This window comes from Candoia aspera, chromosome 1, assembly GCF_035149785.1.
Source record: "Candoia aspera isolate rCanAsp1 chromosome 1, rCanAsp1.hap2, whole genome shotgun sequence".
Classification (NCBI taxonomy): domain Eukaryota; kingdom Metazoa; phylum Chordata; class Lepidosauria; order Squamata; family Boidae; genus Candoia; species Candoia aspera.
The window spans coordinates 193,249,878-193,277,437 of record NC_086153.1 but is presented as its reverse complement, the minus strand read 5'-3'; the positions used below and the strand labels follow the sequence as shown (position 1 = coordinate 193,277,437).

At 35.1% G+C, this 27,560-nt stretch overlaps 1 protein-coding gene across 3 annotated transcripts in view; it reads right to left on the bottom strand.

The window, feature by feature from the left end:
- Window positions 1–27,560, bottom strand: part of TLK1 (tousled like kinase 1) — a 70,746-nt gene that overhangs the window by 9,410 nt on the left and 33,776 nt on the right. The window contains exons 3-15 of one of the 3 annotated variants that reach the window (XM_063318200.1): window positions 26,740–26,811; window positions 23,398–23,473; window positions 20,274–20,320; window positions 16,033–16,119; window positions 13,325–13,414; window positions 11,702–11,794; window positions 11,260–11,370; window positions 10,151–10,287; window positions 9,459–9,647; window positions 7,920–7,986; window positions 3,142–3,239; window positions 1,102–1,183; window positions 83–174 (exon numbers count right to left, since the gene is read on the bottom strand). In XM_063318200.1, coding sequence (XP_063174270.1) covers window positions 83–174; window positions 1,102–1,183; window positions 3,142–3,239; window positions 7,920–7,986; window positions 9,459–9,647; window positions 10,151–10,287; window positions 11,260–11,370; window positions 11,702–11,794; window positions 13,325–13,414; window positions 16,033–16,119; window positions 20,274–20,320; window positions 23,398–23,473; window positions 26,740–26,811 — 1,241 coding nt within the window. Of the gene's footprint in view, window positions 1–82; window positions 175–1,101; window positions 1,184–3,141; window positions 3,240–7,919; window positions 7,987–9,458; window positions 9,648–10,150; window positions 10,288–11,259; window positions 11,371–11,701; window positions 11,795–13,324; window positions 13,415–16,032; window positions 16,120–20,273; window positions 20,321–23,397; window positions 23,474–24,756; window positions 24,839–26,739; window positions 26,812–27,560 lie in introns of those variants that run through there. The other 2 variants (XM_063318201.1, XM_063318202.1) reach the window with 2 other exon arrangements.

The following is a 27,560-nucleotide window of genomic DNA, read 5'->3' as shown; positions in this document are numbered from 1 at the left end:
TTGAAAAAAAACCCATTAATCATTACCACTGGAGTATCATTTTAACTTGCCACCAGAACAAGTATTTTTAAAAAATGCTTACTTGTGGTAGTTTTCCTTTTTTTCATCTCTCCAGCTTTTGTTAAGTTGATGTATCTTCACAGCAGCATATCTTTGTTCATAAAGATCAAATGCCTGCAAGACCCATTAGATGATAATAGTAAATATATATATATACGTACATACATACATACACATATATATAGTTGAAAATACAGATTTAACTAAAGTTTCAAGTAAAGAATTTGTTAACGCCTCCCTTTACTACATGAGACTATGGACTATTTGAAACATGCAAAACAGAGATAAATAAAGCTTGAGAGGTCAAGTAGAATGCAAAGCTTTTGGGATAAATGGGGAGGAGGTTGAGAATTTGACTTTTTTTCTGTTCTATGCCAACTCATCATAAAGCACCCATTCTTCTGAAAGAAAATTGATGGGGCTAAAAAAAAAATGAAATACAGCACAAAAGTGAGTTTGAAAAAAACATTTTTACTTCCACAGGTGGTCTATAAATATTCTGGGAACCATGCTAAGGGCAACCAGTTTACTTTGCAGGATGACTACTCCTAGGTTTGAAAATAATGTGATTTAAAAAAAAAATTAAGGAGAATCAGGCATAAGGAGAATCCAGAGTTTCAGTGGACACCCTGGGAGTTGTCTACCACGGATATACTTAATCATGTTTACAGTTTGATTTTTGTTATTATAAGCCTGGTTTTGTAAACTGCTTTGAAACTATACGATTAAAAAGGGTTTTTTTTAATCATCATCGATGTAGCATTTCATCCGAGATTATGCTTAATCTTAACTATAATTAGCTGAAACAATGTAACTTCATAATCTATGATGTAAGATTCGTCTTGTTAACAAACCATAGTTCTATGTCACTGGTAAGTGTAGAAGAAACAGCATGCTGTTGTTAACATAAACGAAAGTAAACACTTCTCATAATGGTGCTGGAAGTAGTATATTGCTTTATACTAATAATGTCTTAAGTGAATTTCTTTAGAAGTGTGCTGGCAATCAATGCATACTCATAACAGAAAAGGGAGATATTACCTTATATACTTCACTAAATCCACCTCGACCAAGTAAATGAAGCAACAAATATCTCTCATTTAATGTTGGATGATCTTTGAACCTTCAAAAATTAAGCACAAATGTGGTTTATGAACAACCAGGGCTTTAAAGTTAGTGCTATCTATAATAAATGTTCAAACAAGCAAGGGGGAAAAAGAAAAGAAGAAGAAAGCTAGTTATTACAGGTGTAAGCACTTATTTTCATCTCTGATTAACGCAGGGGAGTCCAATATGGAACACATTAATATGCACCTGCACGTGTCCCTGTGTTTAAAAATAGGAAGAAATCATAAGTTAATCATCAAATGGCATCTGCCAGTAGTCACTGGATCTGGCTACTGCAGAGGCAGATGGGAATCAGAACCATTATTCTATTAGCTCAGCCAGAAGACTGGCATCATTGAATTCCTCTTCTCTATTTCTATTCCAGCTAGTAAAGGACTATTGGTAAGATGCATATCCACGTTGCGCCTATTCCCTCAAGCACACAAAATTTCCACCTAAGAGGGTTAATCTGCTGCCACACTTACACACTTCTAAAATGGGGCCCTCAAGAGCATGCATATTTGAACTACTGAACCCCCCAATAGCTCAGGCAACTCATCTCAGAGGGGGAAAAAAGTCAAAATGAATTAATGTTAATGAATAAATGAAGTAAAATGAAACAAGCATAAACAAAATGAAAGTAACAGAGAAATCCAACTACTGCTTGAAAGGTTCATTCAGAAAATAGATGCAAAGTTACTACTACTGTGGAAGTTGAAGGGAACTGAGGAGACAGTAAGTGGTACACCCCCCACCAAGCAAGTGCAGTGGGATGAAAGAGGACTATCTTCAACTTAAGAAGGACTCTGACAAATGACTATCCAGCCTCCATTTAAACACTTTGAATGAAGTAGAGTTCACTACCTCCCAAGATTGTATTGCTTTATTGATTGTGTACTTGGTACTTTTAAAAACAGATTTTTAAAATGAGCAGTCAGTTCAGACTTGTTTCCAGGCCAATGAGATTTCTAATGGGATTTTAATGCAAACATTTAAGACACCATGGAAGGGATTCCATATAACTGCTTCATGAATTGCTTTTACTTATAGAATAAGCAGTAAACTTGGGGACCCACGAATGACAATATTCACACCATAGAATAACACAAGGTTTACCAAGATGTACCATAGCTGTAGGTTTAGCTCTTCATTCTAAAAATACTCAGATAATCATTGCCTTGGGTCTTCCCTTCTATAAAAGTAACAGAATGCATGTTTGTGGAACATAGTTTTTCCACAGTCTCCTTTCCAGCTCTTTGCAACCCCTGATATCTGATGACATACAGGAGCGCTGCACATGAAATTGGAGAAACTTAATCCAATTCTTACATGAAAGAAGGAGCCATTTCCACCAATTTCATGTGCAACACTCCTGTATGTCATCAGATATCAGGAGTAGTCAAATGCCAAACCAGTTTGGCAGCAAACAAGGACTATCTGAAACTAAGACATTAGTTTCTACTACTTCAGAGGACTCTTCAGATGAATAAAAAGAAATTGGAAGTATTTTTTAATTATTATTAACTATCCCACAAACTTCAAACATAAAGTATTTAATGGGGTAGGGGTACTGGAAAGGGAAAAGGAATGGATTGGCTTGTTAAATCTTCTAATAGTGGATTTTCCAGTATCTTGAAGGGGTGGTGGTGGATGCAAGGTAAAAAGCTTCTGCTCCCTGCATTATTTAGAGATGTTTTAAGATGGTAAGAATGAAAATGAACAAAAGCACATTTTCCATTTTTCAAATTCTTCAATTTATATCTTGCTTCTTCAACCCAAAAAATCTCAGAATTACTTTAGAAAATTAAAATATACTTTGTGTTATTTTATGTTTACTTCTAGGAAAACAAGAGAGAAAAAGAAAGCCAGAAACTGACTGAGTAACAGTATGTTTTACTTATTTTTGTGACATTTTTTTTCCAAAGTCAGTAAAGCCTGAGAATAAATGCATAAGATTAAAATCTAGACACTTACTGAGAATTATCTTCATTGTTTATTCTTTTGAGTTCTCGTATATGAAGATTTCTAACTCTTTCCAAACGTTCAAGTTCTGCTTGTATTTCAGCTTCTTCCTGCAGAATATAGGTTACAAAAATGAACAAGGAAAAAACAATTATTTTACCAAGATCTCAACTGCAGTGGTGATAAAAGGTAAGGAGCAAGTTAGTACTTTCATTTGTTGAACCCAGTTTTTTTTACAGATCCCAATTAACAACTTTTAAGCAATCTGAGAACAAATGAATGGCCATATGGACTAGAGGAGAGCTAATGTTGTCCATGTCTTCAAAAAAAAGTGAGGGAAAGTAGGACATGGGAACAATAGACAAATCTGTCTGACATTGATACCTGGGAAGATTCTAGAGTAGATAATACCAAAAATAAGCATGGTTCTGTCAAGAACAAAACCCTGCCTTATCTTGTTTTTGATCAAGTAAATTCCTTAGTTCATTGTGGAAGTGCTGTAGACATAATATATTCTGCTTTTAGCCAAACGTTTGTCAAATGCCTTATGACATTCCAATTAGCAAGCTAATGAAGCTGGATGGCATCAGATTAAATGGTCCTTTGAACAGTCACTCATGCCCTGGTCATTTCCCATATAGACTACTGCAATGCGCTCTACATGGGCCTACCCTTGAAGAGTATCCGAAAGTTACAGCTGGTCCAGAGTGCGGCCACGCGGGCAATTCTAGGTGCCCCAAGATCAGCACAAGTAACACCTATGCTGCACGAGCTGTATTGGATGCCAGTTTGCTTCTGGGTCCAATTCAAGGTGTTGGTTATCACCTTTAAAACCCTACATGGCATGGGTCCAGGCTACCTGAGGGACCGTCTCATCCCCATTACGTCAACCCGTCCCACCCAGTCATGCAGAAAGGGCATGTTACAGACCCCGTCTGTAAGAGAATTCATCTGGCAGGGTCCAAGAAGCGGGCCTTCTCTGCAGCGGCTCCCACCCTTTGGAACATTCTTCCCCCAAAAAGTGAGGCAAGCCCTCTCTCTCCTGACCTTTCATAAAAAGCTGAAGACCTGGCTCTGTCATCTCGCTTAGGATGGGAAGGGGAGTAGTCATTCTTGGGGATGGCTGGCACCCTAAAATGGCCCTCATATACATACAAACTGAATTAGAACTTTCATTGCCATCTGGATTTTATTTTATTTTATATTTATATCCTGTATTTATATTTGTATTTTATGCATTATTTATGGTTTTATTATATTTTAGATCTTTTACCTTTGTTGTAAACTGCCCAGAGTCCCTCCTCTGGGGGGAGATGGGCGGTGGCAAAATTTGATGAATAAATTAAAAAATATATAAATTTATATATTTATATATATATAAAAAAAATTACATAAGTCTTGGAAAAATCCATACATTATTTTTTACACACACACACACACACATGCCACATATTCACATTAAACTGGAGCAAAAATTGAATGAAGTGCCACAAGATTCAAACCTAGGTCCAGCACCCTTTAACATTTTTATTACTTATTTGGATGAGGTGGCTGAACAACTGCCTGTCTGACTTACAGATGGCACAACTTTTGGTGGAATAGCTAATTTCCTAGAAGACAGAAACAAAATTCAAAACTGTAACATGGGTTAAAAATGGGTTAAAGAAATGGGTTAAAAATAAAATAAAACAAAAAAAATGTAAATAGTAGCTAGTGCAAAATTCATTTAGGAAACAGAAATCAAATGCATGGGCATAGAATGGGGGATGCCTAATTTAATCATAACAGTAAATTACAAAAAAAATGAGTAAAGAGAGATATGATTATTAAAAATGCAAATGCAATTTTAGCTGTTATCAATAGAAGCATAAATTCTGGGAAGTGAAGGAAGCATTCTACTTTATTCTATCTTGGTCATTCCTCTCCTCCCCCAGCACCTCCGAATATTCTGTCCAGTTCTGGGGACCTCACTTGCAAAAGGATTCAAACAACTGGAACAGGATCAGCAAAGGGCAATAAAGACAATCAGCGATCTAGAAACTAAACTATATGATGAGAGACTGAAGAAACTGAGGATGTTGAGAAGTAAAGAATGAGAGAGGATATGATAGTACTTTTTAAATACCTGATAGGATGTTATATCAAAGAAGGTGAAAACTTGCAGAACATGGAATAATGGAATTATCTACAGGAAGCTTAATTGCAACAGATTGTTAGAAAAAACTTTCTAACAATAAGAGCAGTTTAACTTTTGAACCAATTACAGAGGAAGAGTAGGCTCTTGTTCACTGGATGTGTTCAAGCAGATGTCAGACAGCATCTGTCAGGAATATTTTAATTTGGATAGCTGCATTGAACAGGAGGTTGTACTCAGTAGCCTAAATTATTCTTTCCAATTCTATGGCTTTTTTCATAGCACAGGAATATAAATCAAACTGAAATGCAGCCAGTTTCAAAGCTAAGTAACCTATAAGTAAAGCTCTCCTGACTGATCAATCAGAATTAGTCCTACTCACTGAAGATGACAAGCAAGCAAGTATGTTGCTGTATGTGTCAATTTCTCCAACATGTTTTTCATTTACAATCTTGGTATGACACAAGTGATAAGCAGAATCTAGTCTGGACATCAACTCAGATAATACTGGAGGCAGACCACTCATATTACTTAAAATTAGTCACGGTATTCTTTGAGAAACTAAAAATTCACAATTTTAAACAATGAAAAAAGTAATTGTATCTCTTTTAATTATTTTGCTCTACCTTCTTTTTGGGTATTACTGATCTTAAAGAGCTCAGATAATATAAAAATGTAACCCAGGTAGGCATTCTTTTATTCTTTCCACAAGCAGGGGTGCTGCAATGGCCACAACTTCGAGGACTGGTTGTTAGTACCACTTGTTCAGCATCGTTGTAACTCCAACAGTCACTGAACAAGTGGTCGTTAACTGAGGACTACCTGTAGAGCAACGGACATATGTATTGTCAACACTATAGTGTGTGTCAGTATCTAGACAGAAAACATTTATGAACCATAGTATTAAGTAGAGGAAAAGGGTTCAGTTACTCTGCAATTTAGAATCTTAAGCAGCTATGCCTTATCTAGAAATGGGAAGGAAGTAGAAGAACCCAAGCTTGGTATCTCCAACTGTAAATAACCATGCCAGCTCTGCTAAGAAATGTCATTGGGAATTGAAGATAAATGCTGAACAAATTCTTGCTTTTCTGGGTCTTTTGTATCAAATCCTGAGAACCTACAGGAACAAGCTGTATTGTATTTTTCAATACTGTATTATCTTCAGATCTATCCTTTGTTTATTTAACCCCATATATTCAGGCACAAATTCTTATATTTGAGAATATTCATATTAAGGATGATTTGTGTTACTCAGTTCTGAATATTCTAAGATGTTATTCTAACATTAAAGATCAGTATTCTTAAACTGGGGGAAATTACCCCCAAGGGTAATTTTGGCATATCCTGGAAGTAATGGAACAATCTGTAATTGCTTGAGAGTCGAGGATCCAGTATGGGACTGCTGCTGCTGCCAAGACTCTTGTGTAAAACAAAAGAGTCTGTTTTGACATTATCTGAGACCAGGAAAAGGGGTAATTGGGTCTAACAGTTTAAGAACCACTGTCCTAGGTGATTGCATCAATCTGTCTGCCAGTTCATGGAACACTTCAGCCAACATTAAAATGGGTATCTTATTCTTCTCTACCTGTATCCAAACTTCAAATACGCTTTGGAGGCCATGTACAGCACATTTGGGATACACATACAAGTTGTAGGATAGGAAACCAAAAGAAAATGTGCAAACTGAAGTTCATTAAAATAATTTAGTATATAGTTGTATATCAGGCACTTTGGACACAGATATACAAACACTGTATCACTGGTTGACAAGATATCAAATGTATCTAGCATGATTGGTCAAATTCTGCAAAAGTCTGCAATTTGTTTTACATATTGAAGGCAATTTAACCATGCTTATCCAGGTGGAATAATATAAAACAGTGGACACAAAGGAAAATGCACAAAAATCCAAAATCAGACTGTTTTGGGGTTTTTTTGTTTACTATAATTCAAACTGATTAACTATACCAGCAGCTATCATTCTGAATTTTTGAAAAATACGGCACTAACCACAGACTAAAAACCAATGAATACAAATGAGATTTTTATTTAAAAGAAAACTGGTATAATTTGAACAACAAATGAATATGTTCTAGTACACTAATATAAGTAAAATGGATGTTAGAAATTAATATAAAAGTGTGTGTATGCACACACACACACACACACACACACACACAAACAAACACAGTATAGTTTAGCAGTATAGACAGTGGGACTCTTAAAATGGCTCTTGATTTGTTCTCAAGGAGAAAACCCTGAACAAGATCATTATGATTTAGAAGCATGCTTTAATGGCAGGAATAAGAAAGAAAAAGATTACTACTTCTGTAAAGCCAAGTCCTTTCAAATTTAGCTCAATTTCTGGTATTTCATGAAATAAATGAAATTAATCTACCAAAGACTGCAGGTTGGTTTTATTGACATTTATTTTTGCTTGTGTATGTTCACTGTACACAGCGCTATGGATAATTGTATTTCATTGATACATAATGATATTTTTAAAAACATTCAAAATGAAATAGCACAAAGACATTACTATTCATATGAGACTAAGTTTAGTAGGGCAGCTTTCTTGTGTGGTCATATTATGTCAAATTAATCAAATTTAAGATTGGATTAGGAAAAAGAGATTACATTTAAGTATTAAACATACCTTTTTGAGATGTCCTAATCTAAGCTTGAAAATTTCTTCTTGTTCATGATATTCTGCTAGTGTTAGCCTACAAGGGTAAGTACAAGTAATAAAGTATTAAAAATCAAATGGAAAATAATTGCATATTTTTAAAAAAAACACATCGCTATTCTACATACATAGAAGGCTACCTTCTATAGTACATCTGAGCATGCTTTGAAAACGATATGCAACAAAGCTTGTGCTTTGACAAAAGTGTAGCACCCCCTGCTATTCACTAAAATGGTCTGACATTTTTCAGACTTTTGCGAGGTCCTGCAATTGTTTTAAGAAATCTACTTACTGAAGTTCAAGGAATTTTTATAGCAGCCACATTTTTTTTCAGGTTCACACAGAACCCTGAAAAAAATCAGTCTGCTTTAATGAACCTGAGAAACAGCTATGCTTCTGAAAAGTCAGAAGTGATTTTCCCCAAATCATTTTTGAAGTGTACCCAGCCCTCTTTTGCAGCACTTTCCAGAAACAACTGCCTTCTGGATAACCAAGAGTTGGATGTCAAATAAAGCATTCTATGATCCAAGTTACATCCCCTCCCCCTCTTCTTTCTCTTCTCTCTAGAACCAAATACCAATCTGGGTATCTCCACTATTTTTGGTCTGAATAGCTTCAGACATTAGGAAAAGAGAAGTGATACTGGAGATCTAATTATGTGGGATTACCCATTAACAACCATGCTTTATTTTATTTTAACACTAAACCACTGATTACACTAAAAATAGTATTTTCAAAGAACTCAAACTATAGTTCATAGACAAGATTTTAAGAATCATCCAGAATAAAATCCTTCTATGAATTTCTTTAAAAAAAACAACTATATTCAGATGTTATATTTAACTCCAGAAATCAGCATAATCTTGAAATCAACCATTAAAATCTAGTCTAATCTAAGCTATACATTTCCTTAAATATGGGTATTTATAGAAAACAAATTTTATCACTTCTCTGCAACCAAAATGATCATATAAGAAACAAGTTCTTTTTTAGAGGGGTGGGAGAAGCTATAATTAGCATGATCAGAAGGACTCTATAGAGTGCAGGATCCTCCCTAGCCTCATTGAGTTTTATGGGAGAGACCAAGCAATTAAAAAAAAATGTTGGCTCACAAACAAAAATAACCTAAGTGCTCACCGCACAGTGAAAATTGGGAGAAAATGATAATTCCCTTCTCCCAGTGTACTTATACATGCCCCATTCACTTAATACTAATGAATTCCCACAGAGAGAAGACTGTAGCAGTGAGTCATGAGAGGTGTTTTGTCTATTTATATTGTATGTATTAACACATACACATGGTGTCCTCAGGGGGGGTTGTTAACAATATCAAAAAGATGGACATGACCAGGAGATCAAAGACCTTTCCCTTTCTAAAGCTTGTTAAAGGAAAGAAAGGGGCTTTGATCACTTGCTCATGCCTGCCATTTTGACATTGCTGACCCTGCCGCAGATGCCCCTGTATATATCCATTTGTCTTTAACTACCAAGTAAATGTTCTGAGCTTACAGTTGTGGTAAATTGGGCCTAACAAATGGATCATTTTCTGCTCCATTGACAGCTTTGTTTTTCCTCTGTTTAGGTTCTGAATTGGCAGAGGGTGCTTGAGAATTATTTGTAGATGGAGGTTTCCGTTTTGCCAGAAGTTTTCTCTGTCTTTCAATATCTTCTCTTTGTTGGTTTACCCACTCCTGTTGCCTGCAAATCAAAATATTGTCTTTAAACCGCAGAAATTGTACTTTTTAAAAACAAGTTATATATTCCATTAACTTATATCTTACTTGTTGCTTTTGGTTTATTGCAACCATGCATACTAATTACTTACAGAACGACTATTTTGTGGATTTGAGACCTTTAACAAAAGACAAGCAAGCTCTTTATAGACAATGACCAATTTGAAATCGGTGGACTATATTTATAATTGTATCTATAGATAGTAGACAATATTCTCCTTTTGAATTAGACTCAACTAGTTTTTTTCTAAAATACATAGGCAGGCAGGCAGGCAGGCAGGCAGGCAGGCAGGCAGGCAGGCAGGCAGTTGATTAAGGCAAGTTCTCTACTGTTTCTCTGATTTTCAAAACAGAATTACTATGTTGTGTGTAAAACCAGTCCCAGCTCTAGCTGTTTGAACTAATATAAAGCAACCACTCCAGGGAACTGATGATTACTAGCAATTTAAAAACAAAACAATGACTAACTTTACAAGATTCTGAAATGCGAAGCCATCTGTCCACTGTTCAGTAAACGAAGCACCATGTCGAACAGTTGTAAAATGCCCAAGGCGTAATCTGTCTTGCATACTTTTTTCTCTGCTTGCCAGCTTTTCTTGTGTGCTCTAGGGAAACCAAAATATTCAAGAGGTGTGACTTGTTTTTGAAAAGGCAATTTTATCTACCAATCAAAAAATGAACTAATTAAGTTCCTCTGTGACATTTATTTTATGGTATTTTGTAGCGTTAGACAATTATCTATTATTATTATTATTATTATTATTCCTAAGATAGATTTAGACATATGTTTGATATCTAATATGTGATATATTATGGTTTGGGTTGAGGGGGTGGGTTGCTTGTTCATTTTGTTTTTACAGTTTTTCATGTATTTCTTTTCAGATTTTTTTTTGCTTTATGTAATTTTTTCATTCCTTTCTGTAAAAATTTCTTAACAAATAAATAATATTTTTTTAAAAGAAAAAAAATTAAATAAAAGAGGAAACAAAAATATTACTATTAGTTTTAGGGTCCTGAAGGATAACTGTACTTCTACTTATTTATTTTTATTGCTTTTATTTATTGTCTAGGACCCAGCCATCTTCATTCAAGGTTTGGATTTTCTCAGGTTAGAAACAGCAGATTGCTTCCACTATTCAGCATATCAGATGAAATTACCAAAGCTAAATAGAATATACTACAGGGTCACAAATGTTTTGAAATCTGAAAAACTTCAAAATCTGAAATGTTGAAAAATAATTATGGACTTCACCAAAAGATGGCTGCCACAGGGTACCCATTTATTCAGTCAAAGTAGCCACAAACCATCCATTTTATTCAGTTGTTGGAAACTGCCCCATCTCTTTGCACCTATAAGCTGCTTTGATACTAGAGCAAATGACACTACAGATAAGTCAGGAGACAGCTGCCACAAGGTATCTATCACAGCAGTTCTGTAGGCTTTTTCATCCTAAGGATTCTCTTACTAACTCAGTTTTGGTTGTACTACTTCCTGTCCCATCCTCGGATTTACAGGGTCAAAGCAAAGTGTCCTTTCCGCAACATGCTAAACACAAATAAAATACAATCCAGCTTACTTTTTCAATTAAAAGTTTCTTGCTCATTGAAATGCATTTATTTAATCTTTCTTTGTATTTTTCAAGTAGCTTTTGTTGTTCATCTATTTGCCGTCGTAGATCACAATTAGCCTAAGCATTAAAGAAAAGTATACGTATTATGGATACCGATTATAAATTGCATATAAATAAAAGTACAGTTATATCTTCTCTTTAAAACCTTGGCATTTATTTACAAAATAATTCCCAGCAGAAGTGAGGCTAAAGAATTCATTTTAAGCATATGGAAATGTGGGAGGACATTATATTTAGAACATAAGCAAATTTTATGCCATTTTGTTTTCGTATTTTGAGTCAAATACAACTATATCAGTTACCATTTTAAAACAGCATGTGTTTTCTTCTGCTCCATAATTTAGCACAGATAACCCAATATTTCTATTAATCTTATTATCACATTTACCCTGAGCAAATCATCTATACGACCTTCTTTTTTTTCCAAGTCTTGATTTTTATTACTTTCAAGTGCAGTTAATTTCAACATCGTGAGATCAGTCTGTATAAAAAAAATGGAGGGTGGGAGGGGAAGAGAGATGAGAATGTAAAAACCCAGCAAATTCAATGCATATCATAACCAAGCCCTCTAATTTACTGCTGGTCTCTTTCACCCAAGCAAAGTAACAATTCCTCCTAGGAAGAGAGAGAAAAAAAAAAGAGCACTATATAAATTCCTACGTTTTATTCAGAGAGCACTGACTGATGTCTATGTTATCCCTCTGCATTAAAAACTACAAGCCTCTACAATTTATAACAGAAAGTCCAAAATCTTCCAAATCCAAGGAAAATAAAGGGCAATCGCCACCACACCCCCTTTAGTGCAAATCTATCTTAATGGCTTTTGTTATTTGACTCTAACAACCAAGAAACAAGTTAATGCACCATAAGTGATTTGTGTCAACAAAAAAGTCAGCTCAAGGTCCAGTCAAAAATTTAACTTTAACAGAAATCCTAGAGATTAAAAAAAACAAAAAACAAAAACAGAGATGTACTAATGAAGAGGACCCAAGATAAAATGTCCACTGACCTAGATTTTTAGGTCTAATCTTTACCAGAAAATGAAACACCCTTATAATCACAGCTGTGTATGCTGTGCAGAATGTGAAAGCAGATACTCAACGCTGCTTTCTGAGAATTTTATTATTTTAAAAAAGTTTCTATCCTTATATAGGATAGGGAATATCTGTGGAAATTTAAAAAAAACAGAAAGATGGCCAAGTAAAAATTTCCAGTATTAAAGGAAACATTGAGATTCTTGCCTCAGTTCTTGCCTCCATCATTGCACCTGAATTTAAGGACAAAAAAAATTAAACTTATCTATCTATCTATCTATCTATCTATCTATCTATCTATCTATCTATCTATCTATCTATCTAGAAGTAGGGAAACTATAGTTCTGTAGTTCAGCATCATGGTTTTCACAGAGAAGGTCCAGATTTAATCCCTGGCATAACTAGGAAGTGTCAAAAACATCACTGTCTAACCCCAAGGACAGCTGCTTTCATTCATTCATTCAAATTTACTGGCTGCCCAACTCCAGTGGACTGTAGTAATAAAAGGAATTCCAAATTTCAAGAGCCAAAGCTTGACTTAGGATAAAGCACTTTCCTATGTATTATTTTTATTGTGAGTAAATAATCCTGATAGTAAGGACCAGCATCTCCTTTTCTTCCATTTCAGTCACTGCCTGATTTTCCAGCTCAACTATCAAGGTCATGAAAACAAATAAATTCCAAAGCAAATGTTTTGGAATGTTTTCAGTATTTTTTAAATAAATGTCTCCTGGCAGATCACCTGATATTACAATGGAGATGGTTGAAAATGAACAGTCAGTAAGAATGGTTTGTTTCTAGTTACCCCTAGCATTTCAATGCAACAAGTGCTTTAGTTTAATTTTAGATACATACAGATTCATTGTAATGGTGCTTCCAGAAACATGGAGGTGGAATGGAGAGAAAGAGATTAATGAAACAGAATACTTTCATTTATATTTAATACTAAGCAGACACTGACGATTCAGGATACTTACCTGAGTAATTTTAAATGACAACTGTTTGGGTTGCGTAACAGGGTGGTCCCCAAAAGACAATGCCGTAGGAGAAGGGCTGTTTTGCCGAACCTATATATTCAAACAGTATTTATCATTCATCAGAAAACCGGAAGATGTCTATATAAAAAAGCTTTCATTTGAAAGGGCAGGCTGCTTGGACAGAAGTTAGCCCCTTCCACCATCAGGGTTTGGAACAGCTAATAAAACCCACCATCACTTTTCTCTATTGAATGGCTCTGTTTCAGTGACATAACTGAGTCATGTACTTCCTGTTAGTTAGTCAATTAACTCATATGCAAGCAACACACAATCAATGATGAGTCAATTTTATAGGAGACATTTTCGAAGTTCCCCGTTTCTCCAAGGGAGATTTGGAGGCTTCCACCTTGTGATATTTTTCACAGGACAGAAAAAAAGGGAGGAGAGAACCTACACTGGTCCAATCAAATTGGCACTACTGCCAACAAAGACTGGGTGGAGAGAACATAGCTGACCAGGAGAAGAAACAACAACAACACACCAGATTTAACTGTGGCTCAAAAGAAGGAAGTGAGGATAATTGATGTTGCAATACCAGGAAATGGTAGAATAGAAGGTAAGGAATTAGAGAAGATCACAAAGTATCAAGATCTGAAAACCTAAGCTGAAAGATTATGGCATAAACCGGTAGTGGTGGTCCCAGTGGTTATCGGCACACTGGGTGCCATTCCAAAAAACCTTAGATGGCACTTAGAAAATTGGCACATTGACAAAATTTCCATCTGTCAATTACAAATGTCCACACTGCTTGGATCTGCACATATACTACACTGATATATTACGACATCCTCGGTTCTTGGGAAGAACTCGATACAAATGAAAGCCAACACCAGCTAAAGAACTGGCAGCTGTGATTTCACGTTGCTTGTGTATAATAATAATAATAGTAATAATAATAATAAAACCACCTCCTCCAATACCCATCAGACCTTGAGCTGTTTGGGGCTAAAACTATCCCCCCTTTTAATTGTGAGGGTTACATATTTGCATTAGGGTTTTCAATGGATCAATGGGTGACAGTTACACAACATGCAAGCACATTATTTTTCATTCTCTAAACTTAAAGCTATCCAGTGATCTATAAAAACTATGAGATACCACTGGAAAAGTACATCAAGTGTTTTTTTTTAATCAATAAAAATAAAGCATCTAAGAAATGGCTCTACCTAACACTACAGAAGATCAAGAAAATGGATTCTTCTTGCATTGCATATAATCACTTCACATTGAAGAAAGAATCACTTTATAAATCAGTATATAAATACTATGAGCATGCTGAGAGTTCCAAACATTGTTGCAGAAATTTTCCCATGGTATTATCTTTTTTGTAGAATAGCTAGTTGGCTTACATTTCCCCTACTATAGAGAAACACAATGGGAAAACCACTGGGAGCATTTGCTAGCTTTAAATTCTATCAGTAGCAACTACTGTGCATTATAGCAAGCAGAAATCGTGTTTCAGTAAGTAACACAGCAACTTCAAGTAACTAAAAATGGATGTGGGATGAAATGCATTTACCACACAAATAATCAGGAAACATTATTGCTGTTGATGAACAAAGTTGATTTGTCCACTTTTAGCTGTCTGAACCTAGTTTATGAAACCACAGCCAAAGGAACATTCCCACACAGATAAGGACATCCAGAAGAATTCATCAAAGAGTAAGTGCTGGTCACTATGCTAGTTTTTTGGCTAGAAAGGATGCACAATCCATGGATACAGTTATAGGTGGTAACAATTTGTATGGCAAAACATATTGAAATGACTCAGCATCTCTACAATGAATATCTCTGCTATTCATTAAAGCCGCCTGTCTAATTTCAGGCTTCTGGATGAGTCTGAAAGAAAGATAATGTTGCTGTAAGGAATTGGTAAAATATACAGTGAAAGACCCATAGTTTTCTTTTATGATAACAATGAAAGTGGAAACCTTTTATCAGCACTGAATGACTATGACCAGGACAGGGGAAAAAAAGGAGATGGGTATTCTTCTCAGTGAAATCTCTATTTTTCCCAGGTAGAACTGACAACTACAATCACTTATTTTTTTTAATGGGTATTTTCTTTCATATATAAGTGATGTAATTGTAAAGACTATTTATCTCCCTTAGATATTGCAGCTTCTCTTCCTGAATTTTCAGTCTTTATTTTTTAATAGTTTGCACATGTTTTCCTCTTGGAGATGAGGCAAAAAGCAACCACAAAACTCCTCAGTAAGAAACTGCTTTCATCCTCCAAGATTATGCCACTGTAAAGTAGCAATAGGATAAAGTGGACCACATTTGAAAGTTCAGGACTTTAAATTTATTTAGGCTATGTAACAACTTCTAACATTTTAGTTTATTTTTAGTCTCCTTTCTTTACATTTCCTTGCAATGGCCCTTTATAATATGATTTCTGGCATTTTGTATAAGCATTGACTTGCAAGTACTTCATGCTAACATCACAAACAAAGAAAATTAATTCTATTTCTGTACAAGTTTATTGCCAAGTAATTGGTCAGTAAAGACATAAAACAACAGGATAAACAATTTCACTCAAACAACATAATATAAAAACCCACAGCCTATGTAATGTTAGTTTCTAAGGTGCACAAGAAATTCTACATTGGATGCTGATGACAATGATATCTGTAAATTAAACTTACAGAAGAAGGGGCGGAATGTGAATTTTGAGGAGAACGAATTGCAGGAGGCATTCCTCTTACTGGACTAGACCCATTTCCACCTTGATACTAGGAAAAAAAATGATGTATATTTACTCAAGCATCAGTTGACAGAAAATAATCACCTCTCGTCTCTCCATTATAATTTACTATAAAAGGCAAAATTCCTTCTATGTATTTTAGTAAGATCATTAAAAAAACTTGATTATTATATTAGTATTATTTTAAATGCAACAAAAAGTAACACTAACAGCGACATGAACTGAAAGCTTCTTACAATGATTTTAATTTTTTAATTTTTTAACTTCACTTCTGTTTAATTCTGAATGCTGTGAACTTCTAGACATACTTAAACTCTACATAATGGAAAGTATTAAAAGAAATTGTTTTGAAAAAGACATCTTCCCAAGAAATGCAAATAACCCTATTATAAGATTTTTGCATTGTTTGATTGTTTGATTTAGGTGCTGCCTCACTCCAGAGTGACTCTGACCAGTTCACAATATATCAGACAATATAAAGTACAATATAGATAACCAGGAACAAGATAAACGAAGAACTAATTATACACTGACATAAAAATATATACAAACATGTCCCACAAGGGGTTCCAGCCACCCCAGCCTAGGCCTGGGAGAACAGCCAGATCCTTGCATCATGTAACATCTATTAAATAATAGAAAGGAGAAAGCCACCATACCCCCATATATAAACTGAAACAACTGCCTCAAGTTTATACACACAGAACTAAAACTGAAGAAATTGCCATAGGTCAATAGCTTCATAATGCATAAGATTGAAGTAGAACAGTTTTTTCCCCCAAGTTCTCCAGGGGGACTGTACAAATATGGTATTGTATATCTGTAGCTTCTTCATAAATATTCTTGTTACAAAATTTAATTTAAATATTCAGAATACTTTATCTCACATTTATAGTTTAAAATAATACTCAAAGTGGCTTGTTAAACCTTCTACTGGCTTTTAACTTTATCGCTGCTAACACATCTGGGCTATCAAATGAACACCCTTTTGGTTCTATGTGACTCTTCAGTTCGTGTATATTGAAAGGGCATCAGTTGCACAGATCAAAAACTGCGTCGTTAAAAAAACTGAACACAAACTTGCCTTTATGAAGCTTGATGTAGCTCAAGAAAACCTCATTAACATTAATATTAAATGTCCCAATTAAATGTTCTTTAATGCTAGTGAGTAAATCAACATCCATAGTTTTAAAGTAATTTCTGATATCAAGTACTAGATATAGCAACCACAATGAAAACCAAGCTGAACTTTAATTACCAATAATATAATTCTACAAGGTGAATAGCATCCATCAGTGGAAATGTATTCCCTGTGCATCCCCAGATCTGTACTAGAATGTTAGGAAACTTTACAGAGCAGATTTCAAGGCCTATACAGAGGAAGGGGCAGGGGGGGAGAGAGATTAAAGGAAAATCACATAGTGCAAGGGGAAGTCTGGTTATGTACTGTTGGATTCAGCCCATCTATCTATCAATGACTGAATGGGAAAATGACCTATACATTTTTAATGCACACACCTCTCTTAATGTGGGCACAGGAAGTCAACAAGGACATTTAGCTATGCTAATACTTCTTTGCCAAACTATTTGTGTATTAGTCTTGGTGAAGGTGGGGATTTCTAATTAAGTTCATGCAGACAGCCATGTTAATTTAGCCAGCTTCTCCACCAATCATTCACAGGCTGGCTGCTTAGTATGATCTCAGACTTTTTTCAGCCTCAGTCATTCAAAGCCTAGGGTAACAGAGCTGGTTAAATGCAAAGTGAGTTCTATCTCTCTGGAAAACGTTATGCCATAGTTAAGTCAAAGAACCAATTGAGAGGTAAGAGAAGTCAGGATTTTATCACCAGGAGCCATAACATTCTCAGGTGAGGAAAAAACTAACACAACTTGATCCCTAAATTGCTATAACGACATAGTTTTAAACAGAAAATACCAACTATAGAGAGGGAAAATGGAGAACATAAAGTGAAAGGGAAGGCACCAATGATCTCCAGGTACAATACACAAGCCCTTAAACGGTTATTCTAGCATGACATCTAAGCCAAGTCAAAGAAATTCATTATATAAGGTCATTAAGACTTATAGAATCCTTGGTTACTGTTTGCACACTGGGATGACTGAAGGAGAAAGAACACAAAACTAATAGTAATAAACAAGTTTCAATAGTTTGGCTTCTCTATGTTTCTTGCTTTCTGCAGGGCCCAAGACACATATCAGCAAACAAACTAAACTGATATAGCATATATCTACCAGAAAATTAATTGTATTACTGGCTTGCTTTATTTATGATTATGATTATTATTATTATTATACTGATTTAAAAGTAGATGACTATTGTAGCAGTAGTAACAATTTAAGATTGAAATCTGAAATGTTTAATCTGTTCCAAGGGGCCAAAGAGGGCCTTGAAATACGTATCTCTCATTCTAACCCAGTCATCTTTGTACTATCCTATTGTCCAAATATTTCCATGCCAAAAAGATTATCTATAATTAAATTAAGTGGTGAAATGAAGACAGATAGGCAAGTTTGTTATCTTTTCCAAATCGCCATAGTTGACTTAAAGAATGGAGTAGAAGTGGGATTCATAGTTTTTTTAATAAGATCAGCATAAAACACACTTTTAATCCTTTTGAAATCTGCCCTTCAGACCAAAACAAATCACAAGTCAGGTTCTAAATTGGTTACAATTCCCACAATACGTCTCAACTGTGCAGCTTAATAACAACTTGAGGTTAGGGATACCCAATCCACCCTCATCTGTTTTAGTACACATTATTTGTAAGAAAGCTTAGCTTGCCTGTTTGAAGGATAAAAATAAGTTTGCAATTTTGGATTGTGAATGAAGATAAATTAATTGAAAGAACCTGAAACAATTATTTGCGCCAAAGGCTCCATTGCTAATATAAACAATAATGGAGCTCAATCAATTATATGCTTAATTATGGAATACTCATTAAAGTGTACCAAGCAGATATACTGGAACGGGGGGAATATGTAAGTTGTTATTTAAACTCAAAGACTGTGACTCTAGGCACCTTCAATAAACCAAAAACAAACAAAAATAAGGTAAACAATATAAAACAATAAACAGCCCTTAATTGGCAATCAGGAACTTACAATTCCTATCTTCCGACAGGAAATCCAATCACCCTGACTTCAATGCACAGGGAAAAGGCAGGCTTAAAGTTCCTTTCTAAAGGTCAAAAGAGTTGGGACCAATTTTATGTTGGAGGAGGAGACTGTTCCAGAGGGCAGGTGCCTCAACAGAAAGGACACACCTGTTAGGTCCTACCAGATGGCAGTGATTTAAGGAAAGGAACTAAAGAATGCTCACTCTGTTGCAGTGCGTGGGACAGGTATCACTGGAAAGAAGCAGTCCTGCAAGTAAGCTGGTCCTTTGCCATGTCTGAAGATATACCATTGAGTATCATCAGCATCCTGATGATACTGCAGTTCATGCCGACAGTTGATAGTTGACCAGTTCATGCCGAAAGTTGACCAATTTTGTTATGGCCATTTGAGAGATCTAGTTGCACTGCTAAGTTTGTAGGAGATACTTGATACTATAGAAGAAAGACCCCACTGAGTGGTTTAAAAAAATATAAGGAGAGCTTTATTTTAATCCTTCTGCTCTGCTAATTAAAATAGGATAATTTCCCTTGTAATTAAGATGCAGTGTAGAAAAAATAAATTTGGGCAATATATCCAAAAAGGCTGCTTTATTGTCCTTTCCATGTTTGAGAACTTCAAGGTAATTTAGTGTATGTGCTTTGTCACACCCATTGGTAATTTCTTTCTGTTTAGCTGAACCAAGATTTTTGGGGAGGAGATTAAGTTTTAAAGACATGAATGTGTTATTAAACCATAATCCTTAAATTCAGAATCTGACCACTTAGGAAGACCTTTCCCTGGATTGTGTCTGGATACTTCAGTTCTTTTTTTTCTCTTCTCAACAAAATTTCCATCCTATCAAAGCTTACTAAATTTGAAAAATTAATTTTAGATATTGATACACCAAATGAGACTTAATATGATCTGGAGCATAAAATCTTGCCATTAACAGGATTAAAAATAATTTTGGAAAAAGATATGCAAATTGGTACTGCTGAAAGGGACTAGTGTAGGATTTATGTTTACAAATCACATCAAAATAATTTATATCAAAATTGAACTTACCTCAAAATAGTCACTAATTTTATGTCCACGTGCCCCAATGCTTTTCCCTGAAACAAAATCAAGATTAACAAAAAGACAGTGGGAAAAATAAAAAACCACAAACAATGTAGATTATATTTCCTAAGATTTTCCTTGCAGCATATTCCTTTTAACTTGGCAAGTATTTAAATAAAATTTGCCTAAACATACCTACTTGAGAAAGGGAAGTCTGAGGAACAGTCTAGTTTTTCCAGATTTATTCTTGCTACTGACTAAAGTCTTATAATGAAGTTTAGCTGAAGTTTGTAAGATAGCACCAATTAGTTCGCTGTAGAAAACAAAACTGCAATTCTTGACTAACAGTTTTATAATAGCATGAGTTTTTATATGGAGTAGCTTACTGCTTCCATATGTTTGGCCAATCATGTTCTTATTCTAATAACTGTAATTAGCTTCTTTTGTTCATACTACCTTTCCAAATTCTAAATATACTTAGTAGAATCAATTTAGGGAGCAAAAAAAATGTCAGCAGTTGTATCAACATTTTAGTATCTGAGGAAACTAGCAGCATGAAAGCAATGGATTAGTTATTTATTAGTTATGGTTCTTACAAGACTAAAGCATAGTAATTTTTACTTCTATCAAATGTTATGATTTGCTTGAACCTGAGAGCTCATGGCAGATCTTAACATAAAGTTCCAAACTCCTCCAAAATAATACTTAGAGACCAGTAACTAGCACTCAATCCTGGCTTAGATGTTCAACCAGTTATTTGTTGTGAATATTTGCTGAGAGTCCCTCTGAAGTTAAACATTATGAGATTCCATTAATATTTCAGGCCTGGCTCTGGAAACAAAACTGAATTGGTTATCCTAAGGGACAATCTTTGCCCAGGAGACAGACAGAGAGAGAACAGCTTTATTATTTCTTTTGAAAATAATGGTGGTCTCTGACAGCATCAATATGGTATTATTCTGGACAGGTTAACTGAACTGAAGGTTAGAAACACTATAGTTCAAAAGTTCTGTTCTAATCTGGACAGCTGACTCCAGAAACTAGTGTAGTATGGTGAAGCCATGTGTTGGGCTCCACAGGATTTATTTTAGTTCCCATACTATTCAACATTACATGAACCTGTGTGGTATGGGTATCTTGGAAAATAAATTACTCTGGAAACCCAAAATGAGATGCTACCAATATGAGGATATTCCAGCTCATCAAATCCATATGAGGTAGTAAGTAGGCTGGATCAGTGCCCAGGCATGAGCACTGACCAATAATTCAATCAAGACAAAATGCTTGTATTGTTTAAGAGTTATTGGTGAATGGGCTTACTGTCTTTTGGACAGGTTCACCATGCAACTAAATAGGTTTGCAATAAGAGGTGTTCTTTGAATAGGTCCAGCACTGTCCATTCCCAGTTTTTGAAGCTTAACCCAATATACAAATCGCAAACCTATCCTGATAGAAATAACCCTGCTGCGTTTACTTATAGACTGATAAACTTACACTTGAGTTGCTGCAACATGTTATATCTATAGCTGTCTCTGAAAATGTTCCAGAAATATCTGGTTGATAATAAGATTAAGATTTTTAATTTGGACTGCTCCATAGGATCACAGTATGACAGTAGTTCATCAGTTGCATTGGCCTTCAGTCCAATATGATGTTCTGGTCTTAAACTTTAACATTCTAAATCATTTGGCAACAGATTACCTGAAAATTCTCAATTTTTCATATATATCTTTCTGGATTTAAATTAACATCTTAAACCCTTATTCTGGGTGAACATGGCAAATGATGTGCTGGGAGGGTACTTAGAAGTGGACCATTTTGTTATAGGATACCCTTCCCACATCAGATTGCATACCACATATCTTATAATCTACAATCTAGAATTTTCTAGAACTTTTAATCTTCAAAGATATTTCAGTTTCAAGTTCTGTAAAACTATTGATACCACTATGATTTTGCTCAAATGGTTAACTATCTTCTTTTTGATATTGTCACATTAGAATTATTTATTTATATGGCTTATTTATTTATATACCTGATCTTCAATTTAGGTTTTGGCAGTCTAAAATTACAGCAACTCAGCCACGAACATTTTCTTAAAGCTAATTTGTACTCAGCACTGAAACTTCAAATTTGCTATGAAAATGTGTTCTTTTTCAGATAGTGAAAAACATGTAACTGCATTGTTATGGTTACACATACAGTACATTTTAAGGCTTGTGCTATATTTAAACACACAAGTTGCTTTTGAAAAATTTGTTAAGTATGTGCAGTTACATTTCATCTAAAACATCACATTTCCCAAGTTAATGACATAGAAAGCATATTTACTCTGCATATTATGAACTAAATTAACAATGAAGCAACCAGATCAAATTTCTAGTTCTGAAATTTTGTATTCATACAAAATACTGTTTACCAATTATAGAATTTAAAATGTCCAATCAAAATCCTTAACTTGAAAACATTTTCTTCTGCTACTTCATGTGTTTTTGCTATTACAAAAGAATAAATGAGAATGTGTGACTCTTTATAGATGCCAATAAGCATGCCATAAATGCCTATTAAAAGAAGTGTACCAAAACAACAAAACAACAAAAAACCCAACCATGTAATCCATTCTCTTCCAAAAGGAGTTTATTTAAAAGGTCTATAGAGTAAGAACAATCTTCACTTAATGCCATCATGAGAAGCTTTTTTCTTAAGTTAACATTTTATTGTGTCCCACAAAATATTTAAAATTTTTGAAGGAAAAATATGAGCATAATGTTGGTAATTTACCTGGGCAATCATAAAAGTAAAGAGCCACTCAAATGATTTCCAGGGGGAAAAAACCTCCAAGAACTATCTTGTTCAAAGTACTGTTACAATCAATAACTTAATGACAACTCTGATAGACATCAATTCTTCTATAAGATTAATTATGGGGGGGGTGTTTGTTTTATTTCATAGCCCAGCTATGAAACGTAGATGTGAATAATGAAAGGAACCATGAAACAGAAAGAGATGATGTGGCTCACAACAATGCCTAATACTTCAAAAAGCTGAAGCTTTACTGAATATTGCATTTTGATCAGCTCACAACTTCTATTCATACTATCAAACTGATTCAATACTGTATATATCATACCTTGACTGCTTTCACTCTGGTTTTCTGCTTTCCTTTTTCTACCCCTAGAAGACTCCAATTGTTTTTTCTCAGGAGTCTGCCAAAAAATTAAAAAATGTTTTTCAATAAATAAGAGCTAGCAACTAGTCTACATATATCTGTATCAAAAAGAACCAAAAAAGCATAATTTACTTCAATAACTCACATATTACTTTTGTAACACAAACTATATGAGTAATTACCTATTTACCATATGTGAGTAATTATATAATTACCAAGATCACATCATTGTATTGGCACACAGAATTTATCTCAGATATTTTAATTAAAAATAAAAGGTTTGTATAGAAATACTGAAAATATCCTTAAATATTGTCTCTAAACAAATACATCTATTTTGTTATAAGCAAAAAAATTAAGGGCCTTTCCACACAGCTCATTTAAAGTCCTTTCCATTCATTAATGGAATTATACATTAATTTTGACAAAAGAAAGAAAAAATGGAAACATACTGTACTGGCAAATAATGCAGTACCCACAATAGGAGTATAAACTGTATTAGTGGCTCTTGCCTACCAGCATATGGGCTGCTGCATTTTGTACCAACTAAAGTTTCTGGATAGTCTTCAAGGGCAGCCCTAAGTAGACTGCACTGCAGAAATCCAATCACAAGGTAATGAGGGCATGAATAACTGTCACTGAGGACTCCTGCTCTAAAAGGGGACATAACAGGCAGACCAGCTGGAGATAAGCAAAGTGTCCTATAGCCACAGCCTCAATCTGGTGCTCCAATAGGAGCCATGAATCCATGAGAACCCTCAAGTTACAGACCTACCCCTTTGAGAAGGAAGGTACAATCCCTCTAGAGCCAGCATATAGGATACAAGCAAACTCAAATGTTACTGGATGAACAGCAGCTCCAACTTTCTGGGATTTAGTTACAGCTTCTTTTGTCTCATCCAGTATTTCATAGCCTCTACATAACAGATCAAGAGATCTACTGTATCTCCTGCCTGGCCCAGATTAGAGATACAATACAGGGTATCATCAGCATGCTAATAATATCTCATCCTAAACTGATGGATGACCTATCTCAACATTTCAATATAGCTATTTAAAAACATGGAGAAAAAATGCAACTCTATAGCAGCCCATATAGGAGCAGCCAAGGCTTTGATCATTTATCCATCATTACCACTGTCTGAACAGCCCACTCAGGCAAGAGTGGAATCACTAGAAAATTATGCCAATCCCAGCCCTTGCAGGTGATCCAGAAGGATACTATGATCAATGGCACTGAATGCCACTGAGAAATCTAACACCAAGATAGCTGTTTATTTAGGTCTTGACAGAGGGCATCAACAAAAGTGAGCAATGCACCTTCCATCCCACATCCAGGTCTGAGATCAGAATGCAATAGGTCAGGGTAATCCATCTCATCCAGCATTCTTGTATCTGTATTCCAACCACCTTTTGCAAAATCTTCCCTAAAAAGGGAAGATTCAAAACATAGCATAAGTTGCCCAGCCCAGTCAGATCTATAGATAGTCTCTTCAGACAGGAGTGCACCATCGTATCTTTCAAGGCTATAACATCCCTCTCTTAAGGAATCATTACTCATGCCCCAGATCCAACCATTCTCTCAACTTTCACTGCTTGACAGAGACAGGTGGCAAGTTTCCAGCCCACGGGTCACTAAGTTCATGGTTTACGATGGAATCCTCCAGGATCTTCAGTTAGAGAGGGCACAGCTGGAGGGGTGTGTGTGTGTGTGTGTGTGTGTGTGTGTCTGTCAGATTTTATTTATTTATTTAAAAGTTTTATATGGTTGCCCATTTTATTCAATATAACCCTGGGTGGCTAACAACAGCATCACAGAAAAATAAAGCAAGAATCGCTCAGAATTAAAACCATCACACACAATCAAGACATCACAGCAATCCGATGCTTTAGAGAGTTGCAGAGAGTTAAGGCAGATGATCTCGATGGAACTAAACAAGAACCATTACCTAGGCAAAATGGCTAAAACATTTTTTAGACTGGCAAGATTCTATTAAGATTCTATTATTATAGCCAATCTCAATAAAAGGACTTTTAGCCTTCCAGTACAGTTGATTTCCTGGTCTGGTTTACCTGACCTGAGCTCAACTCCCATCCTGGCCAGTGCATGTGGGAAGAACCAGGTCCAATGCCCTCACTGTCTCCACATTTCAGAGGTCAACAATTGTTCACAACAGAACTGCCTGCCATATTGCTAGGAAAATCCCCAAGTGCCCACTGGAACATAGGAGTTGTTTAAAAGAAATCTATGCTCTCTCAAGGCAAGTAAAACTGGTTCATTCTTCAAATGCAGCCATTATCTACATCTAGTATTCAAATAGTTTGAACAAAATCACAAGTCATCAGAAACTAATGTTCTTGCCATTTTCAAATTACTACTGTGGTTTGAATCCCAGTGCTTCAACTGATAGAACTGTTTCTATCAGATTAACTGGGAGAGAGGAGACAAGGTAGTTGCCTTTTTCCTACTACCTCACAACCACCATCAAAATCTATTCCTACAGGATTTGGGAATCTTTCAGAACAGATCTGGTACCTAAATAAATCGGAACTATTTACTAAACTGAATGCTTAACCAGAGCATTTTTCAATATTTTCTAAATCCTGAAGATGTATGATATAATGTCTTGTTTTCACAGTTCTAGAAATGTGAAAATATAGTTCCTCATAGATAATAGATTCAAAAGGTGTTAAATCACCACAACAGCAGAAATAGTATACAGAAAGGCAGACTTTTCTTATTTACAATACTTAAAGATAAAAATGTTATCTCTTACCTCTAATCTAAAAATAAAACTTTCAGGTATTTGATCAGACTGGATTGTATCCATAACAGTACCCTGAATAATAAACCAGTAATCTTGTAAACAAAATATATACCTTTATTCACCCATGGGTTAAAATAAGCTTAAGATACACAGCTTATTCACATTATTCTCTCCCACATGACGTGTGTGGGTGTGTATTCTTTCCTACATAACTATTATATTAAGAAATTTTGAATGGCTCATAATTTTATCCAAGCATACACTTTTACAGGATACTCTGTAAAACTTAATTTGCTTAAAAAATAATCAGTTAATTCACAATGAAACAATACATTATTTAGAAATAATCTTCCTGTAAGTACATCAATTCTGACAGGAAGTGCACCAGTTTTCTCCATATCTTTAATGCAAATATTCTAATTATATATTCTACTTCCTGTACAGGAAACCCTCCTGTATATCTTTTACTGAGCTCAGTTATACAAATGACAAATTCATGTCAGAACTGCTCACTTAAATATTAACTATTCCATACCTCGGATTCTTTGTCACTTAGAGATCCCAAGCTGCCAAAACTGTGGTTAGAACTCTCATTATTTGTTGAGGCCTAAAGAAATAAAGGCATAAAATGTATGAAATTGCTGATTATATATCAAATAATGCAATACTAGTAGGTTTCATGGTTTGAAAAATCAATGATTATACACACATGCTCTGGTCATCGCATATGTAGAAAGAGAGTTGTGGATCAAGCAGTAACAATTAAAACTAATTATACAGCATTATGTGAGAAATGAGATTCTACATGTCAAATATATTTACATTTACATTTTATACTATTTTTCATTGAAGATGGAAAATGGTTTACAATAATGATAAAAGATGCAATGAAATACTGGTTAATAACAGTAAAACTAACAGTTTAAAACCAACAATTACAAATAAGCAAGCAACTGGAGCAGCTGATACAATCACGTTAAGGCCTAGGCAAAAAAAAATTTGTTTTCAGTTTCTTGTGAAAACACTCCACAATAAAGGCCACCCTAATCTCACTGGAATGTTATCCAATATGTTGGGCAACAGTAAAGAGAATGCCCTCTCCTCAGCAACCCATGGTTTGGTCAGCAGTGGAGACACAACATGCCAAAATGGTGCAAAAATGAGGGCACATGCAATAATGTCTTGACAGAAATCCCACACTTATATACTTGTATCCCATTGTCTGACACAAGTATGAAAGTGTGGTATTTGTGTCATGACGCTCAAATGATTTCATCATTTGCTCCCTTTGCTGCTGTCCGACAGAAACCAGTGAACGTCACCAGATAGCACCTATTTCCTGTAGAGGAAATATAA